Source organism: Chrysemys picta, chromosome 2 (assembly GCF_011386835.1).
Source record: "Chrysemys picta bellii isolate R12L10 chromosome 2, ASM1138683v2, whole genome shotgun sequence".
Classification (NCBI taxonomy): Eukaryota; Metazoa; Chordata; order Testudines; family Emydidae; genus Chrysemys; species Chrysemys picta.
In genome coordinates this window covers 102,643,780-102,669,304 of record NC_088792.1, presented here as the reverse complement: position 1 = coordinate 102,669,304, position 25,525 = coordinate 102,643,780, and the positions used below count along the sequence as shown (strand labels likewise).

Sequence of the window (25,525 nt, the reverse complement as noted above, 5' to 3'; positions counted from 1 at the left end):
CTTCTCATATACCGCAACCCCTGGCCCTTAGCCCCTTCTTGCACACCACACCCCCTCCCACACCCCGTACCCCAACCCCCTGCCCTACATTCATGACCCTGCATGCAATTTCCCCACCCAGATGTGGCCCTCGAGCCAAAAAGTTTGCCCACCCCTGAGCTAGGAAAATGATCTTCACAGCAGCATTTTGAATTGATATGAATGGGGCAAGATTGTATTTGTCAAGACCAGAGAAGAGATGTTGCAGTAATTGAGATGAAAGATGACGAGAGCCTGGGCAAGAATTTTAATTATATTTATTATTTGATTATCATAATACCTAGGATCCCCAGTCGTGGAGCAGACCCTATTGTGCGAGGCACTGTACGCACACAGAACAAAACAGACAGTCTCTTCCCCAAGTGCTTGTGTGGATGGATTGGAAAGGTTGTATCTTAAAGAGGTGATGCAGAAAGAATCAGCTAGATTTAAACACAGCCTGGATGTGAGGCTCTAGAGAGGGCAAGTTAAGGCTTAAAACCAGATTACGAGTCTGAGTGATGGGGAAGATAGCGGCATTGCTAGAGGTTGGCAATACCCTGAGAGAGGATATAATTAAAACCACATGATCGAGCAATGAGGTGGCCATACATCTTGCTGGTGCTATGATTTTTGTGATGTTTTGTTAACAAGTGAGGGGAGGACTTGGTGGGCTATGGTTCACAGGCATAGAGCACCACATGGAAGAAGGTGTGGACAGAGCCTGCAGAAGACAGAAAGGAGTGGTTATCTATATGGTTTAGGTGAAGGACAGAGCAGAGATGACAGGGGGTAAGAGGCCCGTCTACACTAGGCAAGTTTTTGACCAGCCTGGCCATTTCCACACCCACTAAAGACATGGCACAGATGCAATTTTGGGTGGCCTGGCCCATTTTTACTGAAGCCATTTGCTTCTGGAAGCTGGCTCAGTCACGGCAGGTCCGGCTGCCTTCCAGGGAGCTGCAGGGCGGCTCCACAACTGGTTCAGCTGAGCTGGTTTGGGAACTGGTTCAGCGAAACCAAGGTCAGAGGCGGGGCTGGGATCGATGCAGGGCGGAGCGCGTCAGGCTCTGGACTGCCCGCCTGGGAGTGGGAAGCAACAGGCAGAGGGGAGGGACGTGGGGCTGCTGAGCTCCCCGCGCCTCCCTCCCGCGCGCGCAGAAGCATGACAGTTAAAACCGTTACAGCTCCCACTTTCGAACTGATTCAAACTCTCAGCAGCGCTGAACAGGGCTGCCCCTCCCTTCCCGGGCTCCGCGGGCGCTTCCTCTTTCAGCAACCCCCAATCTCCCCACCCGCAGGCAAGGCGGGCTTCAAGGCTCTCCCTCCCCGCGCGCCCTGATTCCCTCTCCCAAGAGGGCTCAGGAGCGCGCGAGGATTAAGAGAGGAGCACGAAACTCGCCATCTCCCCAGCCAGCGCGAGAACAAAGAGAGCTCTTCCACCCCCTTCCCCCCGCACGTGGGGAGCGAACTCCCCGCCCCCGGCACCGCCTCTAGCCGCTGCTGATTGGCTCCGGCGGCCCCTCCACGTCCGTCCAATCGGGGCGGTGCTTGGGTCTCTCCAATGAGCGCGATGCCGATTGGGCCGCCGGGTTTGGCGCTCGGTCCGGGAGGGTGAATCCGGCGGCCGGAGGCAGAGAGGAGCGGAGAGGGGACCCGGAGGCGGCAGCACCGGCGGGGGTTGGGGGGGTGAGTGAGCGAGTGACCGGTACCGCGCGGGCGGGAGCCGTGAGCCGTTATTATAACCGGCGCCCTTTATACTGGGGGAGGCGGTGGCGGCGGGAGGAGGGGGGGCAGAATGAGGAGGGGGGGGGGCCCAGCCGCGAGGAAACTCACTCACCCCCCCCCCCCCCGGGGAACAGGGTGGCGGGGAGCGGCCGGCGGCGGGACACGCTCTGCCGGCCGGTGACAGCTGGAGAGAGACCCGGAGCGTGAAGCGCCCTTTGTCTAAGTTGGCTCTGCCCACCCTGGCGGAGGGGTCCCCCCTGGACCGACCCGGCTGAGACAAAGGCGGGAGTAGAGCCGCGGGCTTGGGACCGCTTTGGACCCCTCACCGGGGCGGGACGCCTTGGGGGGCTACGTCTGTTGTTCTCCTCCTCAAACCTCCCCATTGACTTCAGACTAGTGGCGGGCGCAGGGGCAGTTTGACTGAGGGGACGTCCCCTGAGCCCCCTTCAGTCCCCCTCAAAAGGCGAACGAGGTTTTAAATCGCCTGATTGAGACGCCGCAAAATCCTTCGTTTCCTGAGGAGGAGACGGGAAAAAATACAATTAACCTCCCCAAACGAGGGGGCCTCCCTGCTACGGGGAGAGGTTTGGGCACTTGGGCAGGTCTGCTTCAGTCTCATGTGCTCTTAGATAGTCTCCCGGAAGCTGCTGTTCAATGCGGGGGCCGTTGAGCTGTCTGTGGGTTGTTCCTTCTTTTGCTGTTTCACACGAGTTGCTGCTTTTGATTCTCCCCTTTCCTCCTCCCTTCTCTTTGTATATGAAAATCCCGAGTGCAGGAAGGATGTTAAATGCAAAGGCAACTCGAGTGAACTTCTAAGGACAGTAGTGGGTCCCTGTCTTCCACAGCATTGCATGGCATTTCGCAAGTTCAGATAGGCTGGCGACTGTGATTCTAGAACAAAGTGTGTTGAACATGAGGCATGCTCTTACTAAAAGCATGGTTTGTCTTGAGTCATTTTGGTAGGTGTAAGGGGGTGGTGTTGAAAAGAGCTGCCTTTTTATTAAAATTGTAAGAGTGACTGGTAAATACGACAAAATAAGATTGATGCGTGATCTGGTATTATTTTAAAGTGTTTGATATTAACAGTTGCCTGCAGTGATTCAGAAGTTATTGGGAGTGAGAAGGAGAAAAAAAGCTTGTAGGTGTGTTTATGTAAATTAATTTGGGTTTTGTTCCAGTGGCTTCTCTCTCCTAGTTCTGGAATACCACCCACATTGTTCTGGAGTGGGAACAATACAATATAGAGCTAGAGAGTTGGGAGTTCAAATCTCTTTTCCCTTCCATCTCAGAACTGAAGTCATTGGAAGACTTCATTTTTATATTTGAATTTCACTAATGCATCTTTTGTGCCACTCCACTGAATGGTGTTCTATATAGATGTAGAACTATATAAATGTACAGGGATCAAAAATATGTAGTGGGAATTCTATTGAATTTCTAAACTGGGATTTCCATATTGATTTCTAGGGTGTAACGCTTTCTAGAGTCTGAATGTAATTTGTAAGAGTTAATTAAAAGGCCACTCTTTCTGTTTATCCCAAGTGTCCATATCAAATTGGGAGCCTCTGGAATGTTTATTTGTGGTAACCAGAAAGCATGTTGTGAAGGGTGAGTACTTGTATGCATTGTACTGTAAGTACTTTCAATTTGGTCTGTTAAAATTTGAATACTCAAGACCTGCTGATACCTCATGAGCAACCCTGCAATATAGCACGCTTACTTGTTTTTTTTCCTGCAGTATTTTAGTGTGGAATCTTGCATGTAAATAGGCTTTTTAATAAAAAGTTCAGCTGTTCTCTTATGTGCTTTAATCTTTCACCTAAAGAGACAATCCTCTATTGCTTAGTTGTGAAGATGATTGTGACATCAAGTAAAGGGTTGTATCTTTAAAGAATAAGAAAGATTCTTAAGAAACATAAATCCTGTTTTCACAAAGAATGTCCCTAGCAATTAGAGGGCAGTGATGAAAGTTTCTGCTTAAACTTGTTTTTTTAAAGCTTTCCATGAGGTGTCAACAATTGTCCTCTTAGAACTACGCCATATTCAAGATCCTAGTTTTGGTTAATAGAAATCTGTAGGATTTGGGTTTCTCACAGGGATGTTAAAATATAGCTATACTCCAAAAAGTGAGTATGGAATTTATGGAATTCCACTTTATCACTGACTTGCAAATCAAATTTGCTTAGTTTATCCAATCTATCTAATCTATCTAAACCCCACACTGTAAACTGAGGCTGGGAACTTGAAGGTCAAGCTGTTTTCCTTTTTGCCTCTCACTGAAACTACTAAAGACTTCAACTGGAATTTAGTTAGCAAGGTTGAGAATAGAAACCAGTTCTCTCTGATAACATTACAAAGCGAAGAAGAATGAAATATAGTGCCCATTACATCATTACACTTAGGCAGCGTATATACTAGGTTTTAAAGGTTCTGACTATTGTGTTCTTATTCTTTGTCATAGACAAGGCAATGTAGACTTCAGCAACAATAGAGTTTGAAAACATGTTAAATCTTTAAATCCTAGTCTAGACAAATTACTGTAAATACTCAGGAAGTAGATCTCTTGAATTTGAAGGTGTTGCCATATTTAGTGTTTTTTGTCAGATCCTAAGATTTAATTTGCAAACATCTGAAGCGTTTAGGCTTTCTGGTTGTGAAGATAACCTTCAGTGTAAAAAACAAACAATGTTCTTAAGTCATCATGTAGCCAGACAAACACAGGTGTTAAAGTGACCAAAATTAGGCTTAAAAGTTAACAGTTTCCAAGCTGATTGCACTTGTCTAGTGTGGCTGGACGTATATTGACTTTCCAACATGTCAAAAAGCTAAGCTATAAGTCTCAAACATTATTGTTTGTATTATGGTAGCAGCTAGGAGCCCTAGTGATAGACCAAGACCGTGCAGTGCTAGGCACTATACAAACTGACCCTTTCCCAGAGAGCTTACAGTATATAAAATATTTGATATTTCAGTTGGTAAATTTAAAAACTAGGGAAAGTGTTTTTTTTATTATTATTTATTAGATACTTCTGCATTCCCATGGTCCAGTTAGAGCATTATTGTGGATTTTTTAATAAGAATTGTTGCAGTAGTAGTAAAGAGGATAACTTTAATAGAGGTTTCCTTGCATGATACATAAATAGCATCATGGGACATTTCACAACTAATTATAATCTATATATGCAAATAAAAGGAAATAATAGGTTACAGATAGCATTTATAGATGCTATGACACCTATAGAATGATTGAGCATGAGGAAATAAATAGGCAAGAAGGATTTGAAAAGATGGAGTCTGCTAGGCTTTTTTTACAAAACTTTTGCCCACCCAGGCAAAAAATTTTTACCAACTCTTATAAGGATGGAATGGACAGAGAGAGTGTTTAGGTAAGCTCATTTTTGAAGGGCCTCATTAGGCACCAAGGCAGCGTCTGCACTAGAAAACTGAAGCATTGTTAATTAAAACAGTAGGACAGAACCTGTTTAAACATGTGTTTCAGTGTGTCCATAGTAGCCACTCTGCTTCGGGTTCTGATGAGTTGTATTTTTGCCCTGTATCCATACTAGCAGTGTTCTAAATAGTTTCATACGCAGTGTGACTGTCCCAGAGGTCCTGGGTTAGCTTCCAGAAGTAGTGAATTCTGGGAGATTTTGAAAGCCCCTCCAGTTTGATGTGGTAGAGTCATGGAGGGATTGTTTAAGCATTTTGTGATTTTGCCAGCAACCTCTGTTCCCCATCCCACTAAACTAATGGTGGTTAGACTTGTTGACAGCAAGCCTAATCCAGATGGTATTAGGGACCCTTGTACATGGTTTTGAACAGTTATAAAACACGTTGCATCCACATACAAGTGTTCTAGGAGGACCAAATCGTGAGTTTTTCTAATGTTGTCAGGGTCCAAGAGATAATTCCAAATAGTGGGGTGAGGGAGGGGAGAGGAAAAGGAGCAGGGGACATGACAGTAGACGTAGGATTTACTACACATTTTGGAGAGAGATGCAAGGAGGAGGAAAGCCTGATGTGAAAAGTGTTGAATGGATGCAAGAATAGAAAGATGGAGGGGAAGGCAAATTCATGGAAGAATTTGAAGACACTGGTCACTGTTAAGCATGCATTCATTTTAAATAGATGTGTAAGTGTTTTGCTGAATAATGGTTTAAGAGGGAAACTTTATATTAGATTCTGAAATAGATATTCTGTCTGCCCTCATGGACAGCTACTGAAGATTTGAGATGAGGGCAGTGTATTCCTGCGAATGGCTTAAGATGAACTGCTACACTTTAATTTGGACAGTTGAGACTGGAAAAGAGAGAACTGTTCGGATCTAGGCAAGAGGAGCTGAAGCTGTGACTTACATTACTGTGTAGACGTATCCTAAGCCTTGGCTTGAGCCCGGGCTCAAGCCAAACCCGCCTTGGGTCGACACACCAATTGTGGAACCTAGCGATTGAACCTACGGTTCAAGCCCGCATTAAGCTGGGATTTAGGGTCTGAGCCCTATTGCTGTCCTGTGTGCACGCGACACCAGCTTGACTCAGATCCCAGAAGGCTTCTAGATGTGTCCCAGAGTTCCTTGGGGCCAGGGTGGATTTGATTTAAATCACTAGTCAGGAAGACTTGATTTAATCATGGATTTCTACATAAAAGTGCATTCTTGTTGGTTGTTATAACCTTAATACATATTCTTCACAGCTCAGAGATAGATGTAGGTTTCATTTTTAGAAAGTACACACTATACATTTTTAAAGTGATTTATTTTGAAAACTTTTCAGATTAGTTTTACAGCTGTATCAGAAAATGAATGATTGGTTATTTCATTTACCAAAGGTAATTGAAGCAGATATTTATGAGGTCATTGGGAGGTGAACTATCTCCAATTCAACAGGTTAATCATTAATATTTGGAGGATATTCTTACTGTGCTATATTAGGAGGAGAACATCACCAGACAGACATTTAAATTTTTATTTAACTAAAACAACAACGTTATGTATTCTGGATTTTTTTTTCTTCATCAGCAAAAATCGTTGATTTTTTTACACCCTGCTTGGGGCAATTTCCTTGGTTCTCTCTATGCTGACAATCTGTGGGGCAGTCTATTGCAAACAGAAGTCACACCTCCCTTTGCAAATGGCAGCAGCTCAGGTCAGTGTTAACGCATTGTCTGCTGAACACTAGTTTGCAAGCACACTACCAGAGAGCCTGCAGGGTCTCAAAGGAGATGGATCAGAAGAAGCTTTTTGCAAAGAGAGCTGTTTCTTGGTCACAAGATTTTGGTGGAAGGACCAGAGAGCAGAGCGGGGACTTAGTGGCTGGCCTGCAGGGAAGTGGAGTGGCAGAGCTCCTGGTTGAGAACAGCTGGAGGAGGATAACCCCAACACCTCAGCCACTTCTCCTCCCTGAAGGGCAGCCACTTGGTCCCTGCTCTGTTCTTTGGGGCCCCTCGTGCCCTCCCTGGGTCTGCATGTGCAGGGGTGCCTGGGCGGTGTGTAGAAGCCAGTCCCAAAACCTCCCTGCAGTCTCTTGCAGCGGTGGCAACTCAGGTTCCTTGCTGCCATGCAGAGCTTGTTCAGAGCAGGAAGCAAAGCTGACAGGGAGGATGTGGCTTCCAGCTGCCAGAATGTTGGGGATCATCCCTGAGCTGGAAGCTCTGCCGCTTCCCCTCCCCTCCCTGCCGGGCTGCTGCTTGGTCCTGTGCCACTGTCTGTCCCTTGCACCCAGGCTCTTGCCCTCCCTGGGGCTGTGTGTGCAGAGGTGCCTGGGCAGAATGCAGTGTGGGGGTGGTGAATGGGAGCTGGACCGGAACCTTCCCCATAGCCTTCCAGGAATCCCTTGTCAGTGCCTTCTGGGGTGCGGCGGATGCAGGGATAATGGATTGGGGGAGGGTCTGGAGCACACTGCACTCCAGGCTCTGGTGTTGCACTTCACCACTCTGCAGCCAGCAGCAGCCAGACTGAGGGGGGGGTGCGTTTTTCCTCTAAAACCTACATTTTATGTCCTACTTCATAACAGACAAATAAAAAACCAACCAAACAAAAACACCTTCGTTGAACTTCCATTTTGAGAATTAAGAATTGCAAAGTTTCATTTTAATAGTTTGACAGACCTGGAGACTGATGTTCTAATTAACCTCAGAACAGGTGCACATGGACATTTTCTTGCCAATATAACTCCACCTAGAGGTAGAGAGCCCAATTCTCAGGTTAGATAGTAGTTCAGTATAAAACCTTCTCAAACTGCTGTCGTTCTACTGAGATAGCCAACAAAGGAGCTAATTATGCAGTTTATGTACTTGTATTCCTTATGGGCTCCTGAGTCCCATCAGTAGCACCATCACAGTTAGGAAGCAGGGTGGGCAGTAGAATTTCCCCACCGTCCAGCAAATTAATAGGCCTAGAGTGTCGACACTTTGAGGGAGGAGGTTGCTAGGCACTTTGGGATAGTGTTACTTTGGTTTGGGTCTATACACTGCAGTGTGGATGCCAGAGCCCAATATTCGAGCGTGGGTCAGAAAATCCTTAACCTAGGGTTAAAATGCAGTGTAGATACTCAAGCCCATGATTTCCTGACACAGGTCAGTTGACTCGAGTCCTATTAAATCTAGGTTTATATTGTTGTGTAGACATACCCTAAATCAGTGGGCCCCCAAACTTTTCCTCTCATGCCCCCCACACCCCTTAGCAGTAATAGAATGTGTCTGCACCTCCCTGGGCTGGGAGTGGAGCCACGGCCAGGAGCGGGGGCTGAGGGCCAAGAGCAGGGGTGGGGACAGAGCGGGACTGGGTGGTGCTCCCTCTCCACCCCCTCATGGTCTTGTCCTGGGCCCCACTCCACCCCCTTGGATATTTCTCCGTGCCCCCATATGGGGGTACGCCTCAGTTTGGTAACCACTGCCCTAAGTGTTTCTGTAAAGTATTGAAGTGGCTGGTACCAACAGGCAGTGTGACAGTGTCACAGACCTAGGTACTAGGGATGTAAAATGTTAACCGGTAAGCATTAGGAAAATGCATATTGGGGACATCGAATGATATGGGTGTCAATTGTTAGTCGTAAAAAACCAAATCTTTACTTTAGAGAGCAAGCTGTCCATGAAATTGCTGGGTGATTAAGTAATATGAACTCTTTATAGCGAACTTCTTCCATACAGTATTATGGATGCACTTATGTCAGATTAAGTGGTTCTCCCTATGCAAGGGAAAACTGCAAAAGTGGGAAATAACAGACTTGTATAGGAGGAACTCATCTTCCTATACTACTGGCCTTTTACTTATAATACATTAAACATTAAAGATCTGCATTCATGAGACAAAAGTTCCTTGTTCATCCCACACATTTATACTGACTAGTCTTAGATATATAATGCTGTATGGTATACTTCTCTCTAAATGGTGAAATCAGTGGTGCATCTACGGTTACAAGTTTGACTGGGGTCCACACTGAAACCTAGTCTAATACTGTTCATGCTGTAAATAAGAACTTTTCAATTTATTTTATTCAATTTGCGTAATCTATCCAGTGAAGTATTAATTGCTTAGGAAAGTGAGATACCAATCCTTGAGCAGTTTATTTAGGTGTATAAATTAATCTGACTGGAGGAGAATATACTGCCATCTTGTTGCAGCCAAATAAGGACGGGTCAAATATGGACTTGACAAAGTCATTGAAATGTAGAAATACTTTGCAATTTCTGTTTTTCTTCAAGTGCTTGTTCATGTCCATTCCAATGTAGGCGTGTGTTTGCCCTGAGTACTGCCGCTGTAAAGTTTTTCCCTCAGTGGTATCCGTTGGGTCAGCTCTGATACCCCTTGGAATTGCACCCTCATAGCGTTGGTATAGAGGGCCCTGCTTCCCCTTCAGTTTTATTTTACTGCCTGTGATAGTTTTTGGAACTTCTGTTCATCCTTGCGTTTGCGCAAGTACTCTCCTCAGTGGACTTTTCCTTTTCCAGTATATAGTTAATGATAGTAGCTAGAATTTACAATTTAGTGTTACTTAGTAGTTAGACCCCTGGTTTTCGGGGTTATCTCTTCCCCAGTGCATGTGTTGGTCTCTGGGGTTTAAGGTGTGTGTGGCTTGCCATCATCCCATGCCTGCTAGTGACCCCCATTCTAGCTGCCTTAAGTGCTTGGGGAGTCCCACCTGCGGAGCAATGTAGGATTTGTAAAGAGTTCAAACCCCATACCGTAAAGGACAGAGACCAGAGACTTAAATACCTCCTTATGGAGGTGGCTCTCCATCCCCCCTCAGAGCTGAGCCACACCGACTCAGCACCGAGCACTTCTACCTCTGTGAGAAGTGCACCGGCTTCTCAGAGAGCCAGGCAGTGCAGTTCGGCATTTCTGGCATCAAGGAAGGGACTCTTTGTCCGTGTCCCGGGACTCTCGGCACTGCCAGGGTTCTCTGGAGGAGGCTTATGCCTCAATGGGACACACAACACTGCTCCCAGTCACTGGTGCTGAAGAAAAAGCAAAGGAAAATGGACTTTTGGGTAGTCCTCGAATCCTTTAAGCTCTGGAACTTAGATCTGTCTGCCCTGAAAAGAGAGACGTGCCCTCGAAAGAGAGGTCCTGGATGATCTGCTGCACTTGGTGTGGAAGGCCTGAGGCCTGCAACCATGCGTTTCTGCTCATGACCACAGCCGAACCCCTGGTCTGTGCAGCAGAATCTGCCCCATCCAACACCGCTTGGAGGAATTCTTTCACAACTGGTTTACCTTTCTCGACCAGAGCTGAAAACTTGGCCCTGGATTCCTGTGGCAGCAATTCCTTGAATTTGGTCATTGTTCCCCAAGAATTAAATTAATAGTGGTGGTTGGTTCATCTTGAGTTGGAGACCCCTCGTGGAGTAGACCTTCCTACCAAACAGATGTAGTCCCCCATTCAAGCCCTCAGCAATATGCTCTCTACTGTACTTGTCCTGGAAGGTAGCCTTCCTGTTGGCCATCACCTTTGCCAGAAGGGTCTCGGAGATTAGGGCCCTTACTTCAGAACCTCCATACACGATTTTCTTCAAGGACATGGTCCAAATGCGCCCTCACCCAGCCTTCCTCCCAAACGTGGAGGAATTCCACAATAACCATGCTTCTACCCAGAGCCACATGCCAATAGGCAGGAACAGAGGCTTCATTCACTAGATGTTAGGCAGGCGCTGGTGTTCTACATAGAAAGGACTAAATCGTTTAAGAAAACTACTCAGCTTTTCGTGTCAGTGGCAGACAGGATGAAAGGTCTCCCAGTCTCAACCCAGAGAATTTCTTTGTGGATCACTTCTAGTATCAGTATGTGATACTACCTTGCAAAAAGTCCCTGCTTCTGCCCTGACAACACATTACACAAGGGCACTAGCGTCTTCAGCTGCATTCATGACCCACGTTCCCATCCAGGATATCTGAGAGTGGCAGCGTGGTCTTCAGCCCACGCTTTTGCAACTTGAACATAACATAAGAACGGCCGTACCGGGTCAGACCAAAGGTCCATCTAGCCCAGTATCCTGCTACCGACAGTGGCCAATGCCAGGTACCCAGAGGGAGTGGACCAACAGGCAATGATCAAGTGATCTCTCTCCTGCCATCCATCTCCATCCTCTGACAGAGGCTAGGGACACCATTCCTTACCCATCCTGGCTAATAGCCATTAATGGACTTAACCTCCATGAATTTATCCAGTTCTCTTTTAAACGCTATTATAGTCCTAGCCTTCACAACCTCCTCAGGTAAGGAGTTCCACAAGTTGACTGTGCGCTGCGTGAAGAAGAACTTCCTTGTATTTGTTTTAAACCTGCTGCCTATTAATTTAATTTGGTGATCCCTAGTTCTTGTATTATGGGAATGAGTAAATAACTTTTCCTTATCCACTTTCTCCACATCACTCATGATTTTATATACCTCTATCCTATCCCCCCTTAGTCTCCTCTTTTCCAAGCTGAAGAGTCCTAGCCTTTTTAATCTCTCCTCATATAGGACCCGTTCCAAACCCCTAATCATTTTAGTTGCCCTTTTCTGAACCTTTTCTAGTGCCAGTATATCTTTTTTTAGATGAGGAGACCACATCTGTACGCAGTATTCGAGATGTGGGCGTGCCATCGATTTACATAAGGGCAATAATATATTCTGTCTTATTCTCTATCCCCTTGTTAATGATCCCTAACATCCTGTTTGCTTTTTTGACCGCCTCTGCACACTGCGCGGACATCTTCAGAGAACTATCCACGATGACTCCAAGATCTTTTTCCTAACTCGTTGTAGCTAAATTAGCCCCCATCATATTGTATGTATAGTTGGGGCTATTTTTTCCAGTGTGTATTACTTTACGTTTATCCACATTAAATTTCATTTGCCATTTTGTTGCCCAATCACTTAGTTTTGTGAGATCTTTTTGAAGTTCATCACAGTCTGCTTTGGTCTTAACTATCTTGAGCAGTGTAGTATCGTCTGCAAACTTTGCCACCTCACTGTTTACCCCTTTCTCCAGATCATTCTGTCACTCAGCAGGCCAGAGACAATGCTGTATTTGGCAGAGCGTTGCTGTAGTCTGCTTGTCGTTGAACTTCAAATCTCCTCCTACATCTGCTTGGGGGTCACCTACATTGGAATGGACGTGAGCAAGCACTTGAAGAAAAAACGGGTAGTAACCTTCCATAACTGCTGCTGTTCGAGGTGTATTGCTCATGTCGATTCCACATCCGACCCTCCTACCCCTCTGTCAGAGTTAGCTGGCAAGAAGGAACTGAAGGAGTGGTGGGTTGGCAGGGCCCTGTATATCAGCGCCATGAAGGCACGACTCTAGGGGGCACCAGAGCCGACCTAAGGGATACCACTGACGGAAAAACTTCTGGTGGCAGTGCTTGGGGTGAGCACACACCTACATTGGAATGGACATGAGCAACAATTCACTTAAGAACAATAGTTACGGAAGGTTACTATTTTTTACTAGGCTTTTTTTAGACATGCATATTTAACGTGAAATTAACTGATGCATTATTTTTGTAAATACGCAAGTGAGGTGGCACAAGGTACTGTCTACAGTCAGACCCTTTAAAGGGTATTATGACTTTTTAAAATCTGCACAGTAATAAGTTCATTAAAGCTTTTGTAAAACCAGAAACAGATGAGTTGATTATTCTCCTTTGTATGTTTACGTCTTCATTTACAACCTAGGCCTGTTGCTCTATCAATTTCACTTTGTGTTACCTTTATTTCCTTCTCCCATTATGTCTCTTCTATGCTTGGAACAATTTCTATATACCATGCAGTCTCCCTCTTCAAAATGTACATCTTTTCATACTCTTCAATTCCTCTGTCAAAACAATTTGATATAACTTAAAGAAACAAAATTGTACTTTCAGAGACAAGCAATCTCAATCTTAATTTGTATAAGCATTCCATTCCATCTGTTTTTTCTTAAGAGGGGGAAGGGCCTGATCTAGGAAACTTTACATGAGAAATTCTTAGTTATGTGAGTAGTCTTGACTTCATGGGGGGCTATTTTTATGAAAGATTGCATTATCCTTGGGATTGGGACCTTGCCTGTTATTTCTTTAAGGCTCTGTGCATGCTTTTTGGTACCACAATCAAATGTAAGATTTGTGTATAAGCCTGAATTTCAAAAAGCATATTGAATGCTTAAAGCTGTTATATCCCCCAGGTTCTATGGTGCAGATTAAAATATTTTTTTCTAGTTTGTTCTGTGTGGTAATTTCCTCCAATTAAATGTCAACCATTTGTACTTTTGATATATTTGGCTGGTGCACGTTACTAGTGTTGTCAGTTGTCAGAGTAGGACAAAATTCACATTTCTCACGAACATTGTGTTTAACAGAAACCATTGGAAGGGGAGACTGATAATTGAATTTACTTGTTTCTACATGAAAACTTCTGCATTTTTATTGAATACAGTATAGATTCTCACTCTTGGCTCTTGTGCCTAAAAACATCTATTTTAAGTGCTATGGATCAGGGTTCAACTGTCTCCCATCATGCAATTGAGACACTATTGGTAATCCACTTCTGCAGCTTGAGAAACTGAGCACCTTGAGCAAAGTGTTTATTTTTTCCTTTGGACGAAAGCAATTTTTCTTTAATTTTTCACTTAAACATTTAACATACTGTGGGGGTGGCGGGAGAAAACGGAATTTTGGAGGGAGAATGATTTAATCCATCAGGCTTATACCCATACTTCGTAGGGTCAGAATACCATGTATTAGTCTGTGCTGTGTCAAGACTTGAGACTGAGATTTAGCAAAATAACCATTTTTGACTACTTGCACTGTTTTAAGGCATATTCCTAAATATTTCAGACCATTTGGGAGTCAAGATGCTCCTTCATTTCAAAGGTTCAATTAAGACTGTTCTCTAGTAAATGACTTCTGTGGAGTCAGAACACAGTATTAATTAAGCTTTCTTCCAGTGTGGTGGTGGTAATGGTGAAGTATTTCATTACTTAGGGTATGTCTACACTACAGCCGCCACAGTGGTACCACTGCAGCGGTGCCACTGTAGTGCCATAGTATAGATGATTCCTACAAGGGGTTTTTCCATCAATATTTTTAATCCACCTCTCTGAGAGGCAGTAGCTAGATCAGGGATCGGCAACCTTTGGCCCGCGGCCTGCCAGGGTAAGCACCGTGGCAAGCCAGGCTGGTTTGTTTACCTGCCGCGTCCGCAGGTTCGGTTGATTGCGGCTCACACTGGCTGCGGTTCGCTGCTCCAGGCCAATGGGCGTGGCGGGAAGCGGCGGCCAGCACATCCCTCAGTTGCTGATCCCTGAGCTAGATAGATGGAAGAATTCTATACCCGGAGTAAGGTCAACCTTTCTACATCACACAGGGTGCAAAATTGTTCACAGCCTTGAGTGATATACCTAGGTTCATCTAATTTTTAAGTGTAGACCAGGCCAAAGTGCTTCAAGCAATTATTACTTATCTGCCTGCTTGCTCTAATGGCTGCCGGCCCCTCCCTGCGGCTCAGGGGCGGGGCTGTGCCTCCACATGCTGCTCCCGCCCTGAGCGCCCCTGCGGCCAATGGGATGCTGCAGGGGGCAGTGCCTGGGGGTAGAAACGGGCAGAGGCCCCCCTGCCCCGCCTAGGAGCCCCAGGTAAGCACCACACCCCCGACCCCCTCCCAGAGCCTGCACCCCCTTCCGCCCCAAACTTCCTCCCAGAGCCTGCACCCCAGACCTCCTCCCCCACCCAAACTCCCTCCCAGAGCCCAACCTCTCACCCCTTCTGCACCCAAACTCCCTCCCAGAGCCTGCACCCCAATCCCTTACCCCAGACCTCCTCCCCCCCCAAAACTCCCTCCCAGAGCCTTAGGGCAGGTGGGGGGGGGCAGAGTTTTTGGGGGATGGGTTCTGGGTGGTATGGGTGGCATTGGCCCGCTGGGAGGATTTGAGGACTGGCACTGGTCCTAAGGTAAAGTGAGGTTGTGACCCCTGATTTAGAATGTGTATTTATTTGAAATGCTACAGAATTATTGAATTAATTATTTGAAGTATAGAGAACATATCCCCTGGTCACCCATGAATGCATGCGTATATATTATATATACACACGCTCTTGAGGGAATTCTGCACCTCAAAATTCTGCACACAATATTTGAAAATTCTGCATATTTATTTGTCAGAATAACACAATATAATCATGCCAGTTACAATTATTTTGGTAATTTATTTCAAAATATGTCAGCAAGTATTTCTGTTACAATACAGACCCTCCTCAAAAACAGATTCTGGTAACTTTATTAAAAAAAAAAAAACAATTCCTTACTAGGCATATTAATACAGAACTTTTGTATTCATTTAAATTACAATACAGAACAGTGTTTCCTGCACAGAAGCAGTGCAAGTTACCAGTCGGCTGTGGCACTAGAGCAGCCGGCATGAAGGCAGCTGGCTGTTCTGGCGCCACAACGGCCTCTGGTGGGCAAAAGGTGGAACTGTAGCACTTCTTAGGTAAAATGTTTGTGAGAAAATACAAAATTTTGCGAGACAGAGGAATAGTGGTGGTGGTGGTGTGGGAAGAATCTGAAGAAAAACCTTTAAAGAACTAAAGTAATCTTTCATTTGGAACAGGGGTGGGCAATCTATGGCTCTCGGGCCGAATCTAGCCTGCCAGTCGTTTTAATCCGGCCCTTGAGCTCCTGCTGGGGAGCAGGGTCAGGGGCCGTTCCATGCAGCTCCCAGAAGCAGTGTCATGGTCCGCCTCTGGCTCCTACAAGCGCTGCCCCCGCAGCTCCCATTGGCCAGGAACCGCGGCCAATGGGAGCTGCAGGGGCGGTGCCTGAGGACTGTAGGAGCTGGAGAAGGGACATGCCGCTGCTTCCGGGAGCCGCTAAAGGTAAGCGCTGCCTCGAGCCTGCACCCCTGAGCCTCCCCCCTTGCCCCAGCCCTGATCCCCATCCGGACCCCTCGGTCCCAGCCCGGACCACCCTCCTACACTCCAAACCCCTCATCTCCAGAGTCCTCACCCCCAGCCAGAACACTCATCTTCCCCTATCCCAGCCCAGAGCCCCCTACCGCACCCTGAACTCCTCATTTCTGGCCTCACCCCGGAGCCTGCACCCCCTCCCACACCCCAACGTCAATTTTGTGAGTATTCATGGCCCAACATACAATTTCTATTCCCAGATGTGGCCCTTGGGCCAAAAAGTTTGCCCATCCCTGGTTTGGAGGCATATTTTAAAATTATATATGAAAAGTAGTTGTCCTTTTAGATATTTGGATATTTAAAGACCTACAAAAGACTTCAACAAAACTGGGTTCGTGTCCATTTTTACTTCCTTATGAAGTACAAAAAAAGGCCTGAAAGGTGTACGGTGGTGGTTTTCTTTTTCTTTTTTAAGAAAACACATTTTTGGGGTTTTTTACTTTAGAAATCTCAGGTCAAATCTGGTGTTTTTATTATTTTGCTGAATGATTTGTGGGAGGCATAAGGGGTATTTAGTGTGAGCTCTTACAGTTTAACTGAAGGGGGATGGAGATGTTTAAGACCTCCTTAATCTGAAATCAAGATATCCTTAATCTGTTTATCAAGACATCCTTAATCAAGGGAGTTGTTAGATGTTTAAAAGCTTTAAACATTCTCACTGAAAATTCCTTACGTTCAGTTGCTCAGCTTTCACTTTCTGGGTTCTTGTGTGTCAGTTTAATTAGTTCTCAAATGATAGAATCTTCCAGCCTAGGCAAAACTTAAATTTTTAATTTGAAAAACAAGCAGAAAAAAACAAAACCTTTTCATGCTTTATATATCAGAAAATACTAGCTATTACTACATTGGGTGGTTACTTTTAAGTGAAATCTAAGCCATATGTCATTAACTTAATCTGATTTTCCACCCCTATATAGAACTAGAGTTTGTCAAATTCAGATTAATTAAATTGGTCAGTTGTAGTTTAAACAGTTCTTCAAATGCACTGTTTTAGGTGTAAAGTATCCTCAAAATATACTCCAACTGTTCATGCCCGGAAGTGGGCTTTTGTATCAAAGTACACCTCTACCCTGTCATAACGCAACCCGATATAACACGAATTTGGATATAACACGGTAAAGCAGCGTGGCGGGGGCGGGACTGCGCACTCCGGCGGATCAAAGCAAGTTTGATATAACGCGGTTTCACCTATAACGCAGTAAGATTTTTTTTTTTTTTTTGGCTCCTGAGGACAGTGTTATATCGGAGTAGAGGTGTATATGCGCTTCAGTACTACTGGATTTGAGGAATTAAGGGACTTAAATTCAAAAAAACTTCTGCAAAAGTTTGGTTAAAGCAAGCGCCATTGTTTGTTTAGTAAAATTTCTTTAACTCTATCTTACGTGTATCAGGTATTGTGTTGACTAAAGCTCCTTGTTTATATTTTCTGCAGACTTGACTAAAAAAAATTGTCCTCAGTCTTCTTGGAAAGTTGAAATTAACAAAACTATGTCTTTTGGGGGTGAGGGGGAGAAGCTGCAGATCAAGAGGAAAGTGAATAGTAATTTTTGGTAGTAGTTATATTTGAATTTTTGGGCTGCTAATTCAAACTTTGATAAAACCTTTCTTTTAAATTTTTGAATCTCCACTTTTCCATCTGAATGACCTCTTAATCACATGAATATATATCAGATGCATATATCCAGTTGGCTAAAATGCGCAAAATGCCCTGGCTATATATCTTGACAATAATCCAGGTTTCCTAATTTTCTGTAGCATTGAACATCTTTATGCTCAAGATTTGTGTTGTCTCCTGTAAGATATATTTGCTGACTCCATGCTGAACTGAAGTCGCATTTCAGTGGTAGGCTCAAGTGTCCATATTGGCTTGTGATTAATATTAACTGCCCAGTCATTCATTACTTTTTTGAAATATAGCAGCACTTAATAGTCTTAAATGAAGCATTTTATCACAAAACAGTATTTTTGGTTGCAAAGTTTTATTCTTATTAATTCTGGAGAAAAGCAGTAAAACACAGAAGATGAAGGAATTTCGTTAAGATTTACTCAGAGGTGTTCAATAAGTAAACTCCTTGTGTATTTGGATTTCAGAAAATCCAGTAGCCTTAGTTTTATAGAGAAAGGTCTTTCAATATTACACAGGAGATTTTGCAGACAGCTTACAGTTCTTCACTGTAGAACTTGGTCAGCCTTGCTGTGAAAACAGGTTATGATATGCTGCAGCATTCTAGTGAAGAAATGTGTTTGTAAGAGGTTTCTGGGTAAATATTCTGAAGCAAGATTTTTTTATTTTTAAGGGGTTAGATTTTGTCGTTTGTCTTTAAGGCTGTATAATTTGAAGGGCATATCTTGGGGCGAGGGCTAATAATATCTCTTGAAATTTCTCACTGTCAGATGGAACTACTGAAAAGCTTTTTTCTCAAGAATTTAGGAAACTATAAGGGGAAGTCATTAGAGGACACTTAATTAGAGAACTAAATCAACGCCTGATATGAAAAAGCAGCAAATCCAGTGACTGTGCACGCTCCTTCTCTTCTCTACAACTGCTGGAATCTGGAAGGTGTTTGGATTCTTACCAGGATTCTTTTCCTGGATCTTGTTCAGGGGCTCAATCTTGTATACACCTTTTGTAGTAAGAGAGTGCCTGAAACTTTAGAGAAGGCTATAAAGGATTTTTATTAAGATTGGGCTTGTGGGTTGTTTGTTTTTGCTCCTTTATGATGTCAGGCAGAGCTGGATAAATACTTTGTTTTTGCTTTACAAATACTAGGAATGTCAAGTCTGTCCTCCTTGATTTTGCTGGAATACGTCTGGTAGGTCTCAAGGATGTTTATTGTAGGCTCTAACACCTTAATTTAAGGGGAAAAAGCATTGAATCTTTGTCTGTATCCCAGGTGTTAAATCAATGAAGTTAAACGGTGTTTGAAGTTATTTCACTAGTTTTCCAACTTAGCCAAGACCCAACTTCTTAATGTAAATTTAAAAAGAATATTTTTTTGGAAAAAAGGGCATAAGCCCGGTGGTGGTATTTTTCTTTTTCCTTTGCAGGTCACCTTTAAATCCCCTTCTGGTTGTTGTGAAGGAGAAAGGGTTGTTTCTTCTTTCCTCACCCCTGTGATTCTCTCTACTGTGTATGTGTGTGTGAGCTAGCTAGCTAGCTGCTGGAAAGAGGGGCCTCTACTTTCCTCCTCCCAACTGTTTTGTTTTTCCCCCAGTGCTCTTATCCCATGTGTATTCAGCTTTTCTAAGCAACAGAGAAAGCAGATTTGCATGAATTTTGTAATTTTCTGTCAGTGTTCCGAATAATAGCTGTAAAATGGATCATTGTGGTTGGGGAGGCATATTCACTCCCCTGTTTCTAGGGAAAGCTCTGAGCATCAGTGGATGCACTTGAATTTGTCCACAGGCTCAGAAGCAGCATTTCATTGGTTCACATTTGGAAGATCATCTATGCAACCACAAGTTAAGTTCCCTCTAAGCTGCACAGCTGCCTGTTAAGCCCTGTGCAGGGGCTCAGGGCTGTGGCAGTGAGAGATTCCTCTCCCCCAGCGTGGACTTGCCCTGGTGTGGAGATGCACCCCTCCCGGCCAGCCCCAGTGCAGACCCGCCCTGGAAAGCAAAGTCATCCAAATGTGATTGCAACTGGTTCTGTCATTTAGTAGTTTGATGCAAGCCCCATGGCCTTGCCTGTATGATGGTAATTTCCAACAAAATTGAAACTAGTTGGATTAGTAGCATAGACAAAGATTCAGTGAACAGAGCCATCTTTATAACATGTTTAATTAAACTTACTTTCAGAGGTTTAACTAAACCAGTCTAACATCCATCACTATCTTTTCGACTTGTCTACATGAGCACATTCAAAGTGTTTTTCCAGCGTTTGCCACTTCCTGATACTAACTGGAAACTGAACTTGGAAACTACATAGATTTACTAAAGCCTTGTCCAAACTAGTGCCTTTTTGTAGTGGGCTAGAAATATCTCCTCATTGCACTACTCCTGGTAGCAATGGTGGGAAGACTAGTGTAGGTTGGATTGAGGCATCTGTCAGCATTTTTACCTCTGTCATCTAATTTTGCTCTGAGCAGGTTTAAGACTGGTGCTCTACCTTAATTAGTGCTCTTCTGGTTACTACCACTGTTACTATTTGCAGTGATGGAGGATCTGAGGCTAGTGTAAATATAGCTGTAACAGAAAATGTGATACCTATCAATAACTTAGATTTGATTAAAAGGTAGAAATCTTGGTAAGAGGGGTTACTAATGCACAAAATGCTACCTCTGTAAGACAATGAATTTGTTTACGGCTGAAACACTGGGTAAAGAAAATCACCCAGAGAAAGGGGTAAGAGGCAAAAATGGACTGAGTCTACCATAGTGACTAGACCCTCCTAATAAGCATTTGAAAAGGAATGGAGGAACCAAGAAGTCTCTTTTTCTCTAACTTGCTTGTGGTAACAGAAAAGACTTTGAGAAACCAGTGAGGAGATTACACATTTCCCAAGCTTGAGGAACAGAGAGAGGACTCTACAGTGACAGTGTAAGTGCTGTTCTATACTTACAACTTCTTATCCTGTTTAGGGGTATTTAATATTGTATTGTATGAGTCTTAAATCTGCCTTTAAATTAAGAAAATAAATTTAGAGTGTGACAAGTTACTTACATATTATTTGCATATTCCAAGGGAAAGAAACCTACTTCTGATATTAAGAATGTCAGAGGTGTAATGTCTTTGAACAATCACAGCAGAGATTAAAAGATGAAGGGAAATAAAAATTGAAAGGGTTTTGGGGCCAGGAAGACATACCAAGGCTTTGGCATAAAATAGAGCAGTCCAATGAATTCTCTCTCCTATCCAAGTAGTAGTTGGGATTTCTGCTCCAAGTCTTCCGCCCCTTTCTGCCAGTATCTGAATTCTTGGAGGATGCAGCTGGGGGAAGTTTTTCGTTACTTGTGGGAATGTCTCAGCATAACATCTATGTGACATCTCAGCATCTGTGCAGTGCTCTGCTGCATATATTGTTAGAGCAACTTGCCAAATATTTGAAGTAGAGGCAAGGGCCATAAACAAAGAAAAGACCATTGTGACGGGTTGGATCACAGAAACCCCCTTGGGAACTGCCAACTGATGTGCCAAGACTACTTCTGCCCCTGCTTTCCCTGCCAGCCTGGGACTCCAGCCCCCTTGCTTGCTGAGCCAGACACGCCAGTCTGCTCCAACACAGACACAGGGTCTGAACCACGTGCCCCAAAGCTGCAGACTTAACTGAAAGCAACTTACAGAAGTGTTCCTGTCTTTAACACTCAGATGCCCAACTCCCAATGGGGTCGAAACCCCAAATAAATCCGTTTTACCCTGTATAAAGCTTATACCCCTAAATTGTTCGCCCTCTATAACACTGTTAGAGAGATGCACAGGTGTGCTTCCCCCTCCCCCGTATTAATACATACTCTAGGTTAATTAATAAGTAAAAAGTGATTTTATTAAATACAGAGAGTAGGATTTAAGAGGTTCCAAGTAGTAACAGACAGAACAAAGTGAATTACCAAGTAAAATAAAATAGAACACACAAGTCTGTCCAAGAAAACTGAATACAGATAAAACCTCACCAGTTCCAGCAAGCTTCCTTTTACAGACTAGACTCCTTCTAGTCTAGGTCCAGCAATCACTCATACCACCTGTAGTTACTGTCCTTTGTTCCAGTTTCTTTCAGGTATCCTTGGGGGTTGAGAGCTGAAGACAAAAATGGAGGGGTCTCCCACAGGCTTAAATAGACTTTCCCTTGGGGGAGGAGGGACTCTCTCCTATGCAAAGTCCAGCTCCAAGATGGAGTTTTGGAGTCACATGGGCAAGTCACATGTCCATGCATGACTGAGTTTCTTACCAGCAAAGCCACATTCCTGGGAAAGCTCCAATGTGGATTGGCGTCTTCGAGTTCATTGTTGGCTTAAGTGGTTCTTGATTGGGCATTTAATTTGCACATGTCTTTCTCAATAGAAATCAAGCAAGTATACAGCCAATATTCCTAACTTCAAGTACAAAAATGATACATACAAATAGGAGGAATGTATTCAGTAGATCATAACCTTTACATAGATATGTTACATGGCATATGTAGCATAAAACATATTCCAGTTATATTAAATATACATTCATAAGCATATTCCCATGAAGCCTTATGGGGTACAACATCACAACCATACTACAAACTAATTGGGAGTTCACCATGGACACTATTATTTTTGCATTGTGTTTATGAAGGAGGATGGGTGTAACCACACTTCAATCGATTTTCAGTTTCCTGTTGTGAATACAGTTCCATCTAAAATTTTAATGATGGTGAAGTGATGGTCTCACAAAAGAGATGTATTGGAAATTACTAAAGTAATGTGGTAGTGTGAGACAAAGTTGAACTTGACATTATCTACACTAGCCTCTTTTATTGCAAAATCTTCTACCATTGCACTTTTACAGGGCCACTAGTGTAGAGAAGTAAGTGTTTTTACCTCCATGTTGTTTACTCAGAGCAGGACTAAATGACCAAATAGAAAAAATGCTAGCCACAGTTGTTGCTTGGCTGCACTTGGAAGTGGGGGCAGAGGCAAACACCTCAGAGAGGTGGTGCTACTCGAAAGGATGTTGTTATAGCTATAAATTATGGCCTTGGATAAATATCCTTTAAATGCTCAAACTAACAAGACATACCGTTAACTTGGTTTTTGCCCTTTCCAATTAAGGGGGAGAGTTTTTGATTTTACGAGCTGCAATTATCTTATCTAACTTGGATAGTACCTGGGAATGTCAGTTTTCTCCTTCCCGATAACATACAGGCTTGCGTACAGCATATATGTTGGTCCTGTGTACTTAATCTTTTCTTCTCCCTCACCCTCCAATAAAAGAGATTGTGTTTTGGCAGAGGGAGACGCTGGCATAAACTGGCCACAAAATAGCTGTCTGTTTCCTTAGCAGGAACAGATCTGGCTTTACCATTTTTATGTCCCTGCCCTCTAGGGAATTCAAGGGGTGAAAGGATGTGGTTGGTGTGTTCCTACACTCCTTTTATTTCCTGATAGTACAACAGTCCAAAGGGCCCATTGCAGTAAAGTAAGCCTTCAGAGCTGCTTTCACCTACACTGTGGGTTGAACTACCCATTGGTAAACTCAGCATTTGGGAGGAGCAGACAAACTCCCCTTCCATCTCTGTACCTGGCTCAGTGCCAACACAGGGATGAATTTCCTCCACTATCTTTTTCCTTGCTGCAAGCCAAAGGATCTAGATTCTTCTGGGGAGTGCCTCTAAACTAGCTCTTGCAGCCTCTTTTTACAAGACAGACCTGGCTTCCTTATGAGTCTATGAATCTTGTTCTGAAATGAACTTGAAGTTAATTTGTCATAAATCATTAGTGTGAAATAGAAAAATATTTAAAATATTTTGTCTTTTGTTCTAGGATGTCTTTCTAAGACTATTCAATACTGAATGTAGTCAAATCATGGTATATTTTTAACTGCTTACTTTTTTTTTTTTTTTTTTAGAAAAGGGTAAAGGTGTAACTAGCTCAGAAGACAGCCCTTGGGTTACTCACAGTATATAAATAGCTGTCCTGAGAACATAGCCTAGGGTATGTAAAGATGAGACTGCATGTACATATTCATTGTCAGCTGCAACTTGCATATCTTCTGTGATTTCTTAAAATAAATAAATAAAACCAACTTTGTTTTGAAGAGAAGGTGGCTTTACAGCTTGGGCCCTGCAGAAGTAAATTCCCTCTATGCCTTCTGATCTGCGCACACACATTTTACCAATTTAACTAAATCTGTTTTGAAATGTATTTAGCTGAATCAGTGTATCTCCCCTGTGTTGGCACTCTTAAATCTGTTTTAGTTGCTTATATCCATTTAGCTTAGTCTGGGTTTGTGTGTGTGTGTTTTTTTTTTTTTTTTTTTTATCCTCTGCTGCCCAGGTGTGCCAGGTTGAAGATCCCTTTGTCCAAGCGGACTGATGCAAGGTAACTGCAATATAGGTCTAAATCTAGGCCATAGGTAGCTGCCAGTAGGGGTTGGGCCCTATTGTCCTCTGGAGCCACAAACGCTGGAGGAGCAGGCAGGCTCCAGCCGTGTGGCAGTGGGCTCCATTCCCTGGCCACAGGCTGAGCCCGGCTCTGGCCCCAAGCTCTTCCCTCTCCACCTGCTGCCTCCTGGCCCCGAGCTCCAGCCATGCAGCAGTGTACTTTGACCCCCAGCTGCAGAGTTTCGGGTTCCACCCGTGGGGCTATGCAATTCAGTCCTGCCCCTTCCCCCCCCCCCCCCCCCACCACCACACACACATCGCCCCGGCCCCCACTGCATCCTCTGGCCCCAGCTGCAGGGCTCCGGTCCCTGGACTCACCCTCTTCCCCTCCTCCCCCCCCATCACCTCTGGCCCCAAGCTACCTCCCTACCCGCCTCCGCATCCATGGCTTAATTTGTCCCCCAGATTGCCAGAGTTGAGTAAGTCTGTTGTGAAAAGTGATATTTGTATGTTTAATATCACTTTTCACTTCCTCCCTGCTTGCTAGCAAGTCTGCTATGAAAAGTGATATTAATAAAATACAAATATCACTTTTCACAGAAAGAGACTTACTACTAGCAAGTCTTAAAAAAAATAAGCAACCAAAAAAAAAAAGCAAAAAGCAAAAGAAGCAATAACAAAAAGGGACAGGAACATGCAAAGCACCTTATTTGATTCTGTTCTGTTTAGGTCCAGTAAAGAACAGAGAAAACTGTAATTATTTTTATTACGGAGTCTGTGAAGAAACCCTGCATAAATAAATTACAATGATTTGGACATGTATATATGTATATTTATTTGTTTTTCCTAAAGTTAATTGAGTATTTTAGGAAAAATTGTGAATGGCATTCTGAGGCCACCAAAAAATTTCGTGAGAATCCCTCCAAAATTACTCCAAAAGGAAGTTTTCAAGAGTCCATCAGTGTCCATCTAAAAGTATCTATCTGGATTGTGCTAAAAATTAATTTAAGCTTTAAATAGTAAAGTTGAATAGACGTTACTTTAATTTGAGTGCATTTTGTGATGATGAATTCTGTAAGCATCTAAAAGTAAGGCTACTTTTTAATCACTGGTATATTTGGTAAGTCATGGACAGGTCATGGGAAGTAAACAAAAATTCACGGCCCATGTCTGTCCATGACTTTTACTATATACCCTTGACTAAAACTTGGGGGGCAGCCTGTATGGGGGAGGGGGTTCCACGGGTGCTGGGGGTGGGAGGGGTGCGAGTGCTGGGGAGGAGGGCGCAGCCTGGTGGGGCCTGCCGTGGGTGCTCCTGGCGGGGAGTCATGGCCCGGGGTAAGGGTGAGGT

At 44.0% G+C, this 25,525-nt stretch overlaps 1 protein-coding gene across 8 annotated transcripts in view; it reads left to right on the top strand.

Moving 5' to 3' along the window:
• Positions 1 to 1,212: 1,212 nt before the first annotated feature.
• EZH2 (enhancer of zeste 2 polycomb repressive complex 2 subunit) overlaps positions 1,213 to 25,525 on the top strand; it is an 86,630-nt gene continuing 62,317 nt past the window's right edge. For 4 of the 8 annotated variants that reach the window (XM_024099913.3, XM_024099910.3, XM_024099912.3 and 1 more), the window contains exons 1-2: positions 1,567 to 1,707; positions 3,289 to 3,354. In XM_024099913.3, coding sequence (XP_023955681.1) covers positions 3,317 to 3,354 — 38 coding nt within the window. In that variant the 5' untranslated portion in view covers positions 1,567 to 1,707; positions 3,289 to 3,316. Of the gene's footprint in view, positions 1,708 to 3,288; positions 3,355 to 25,525 lie in introns of all 8 variants that reach the window. The other 4 variants (XM_065583882.1, XM_065583884.1, XM_065583881.1 and 1 more) reach the window with 4 other exon arrangements.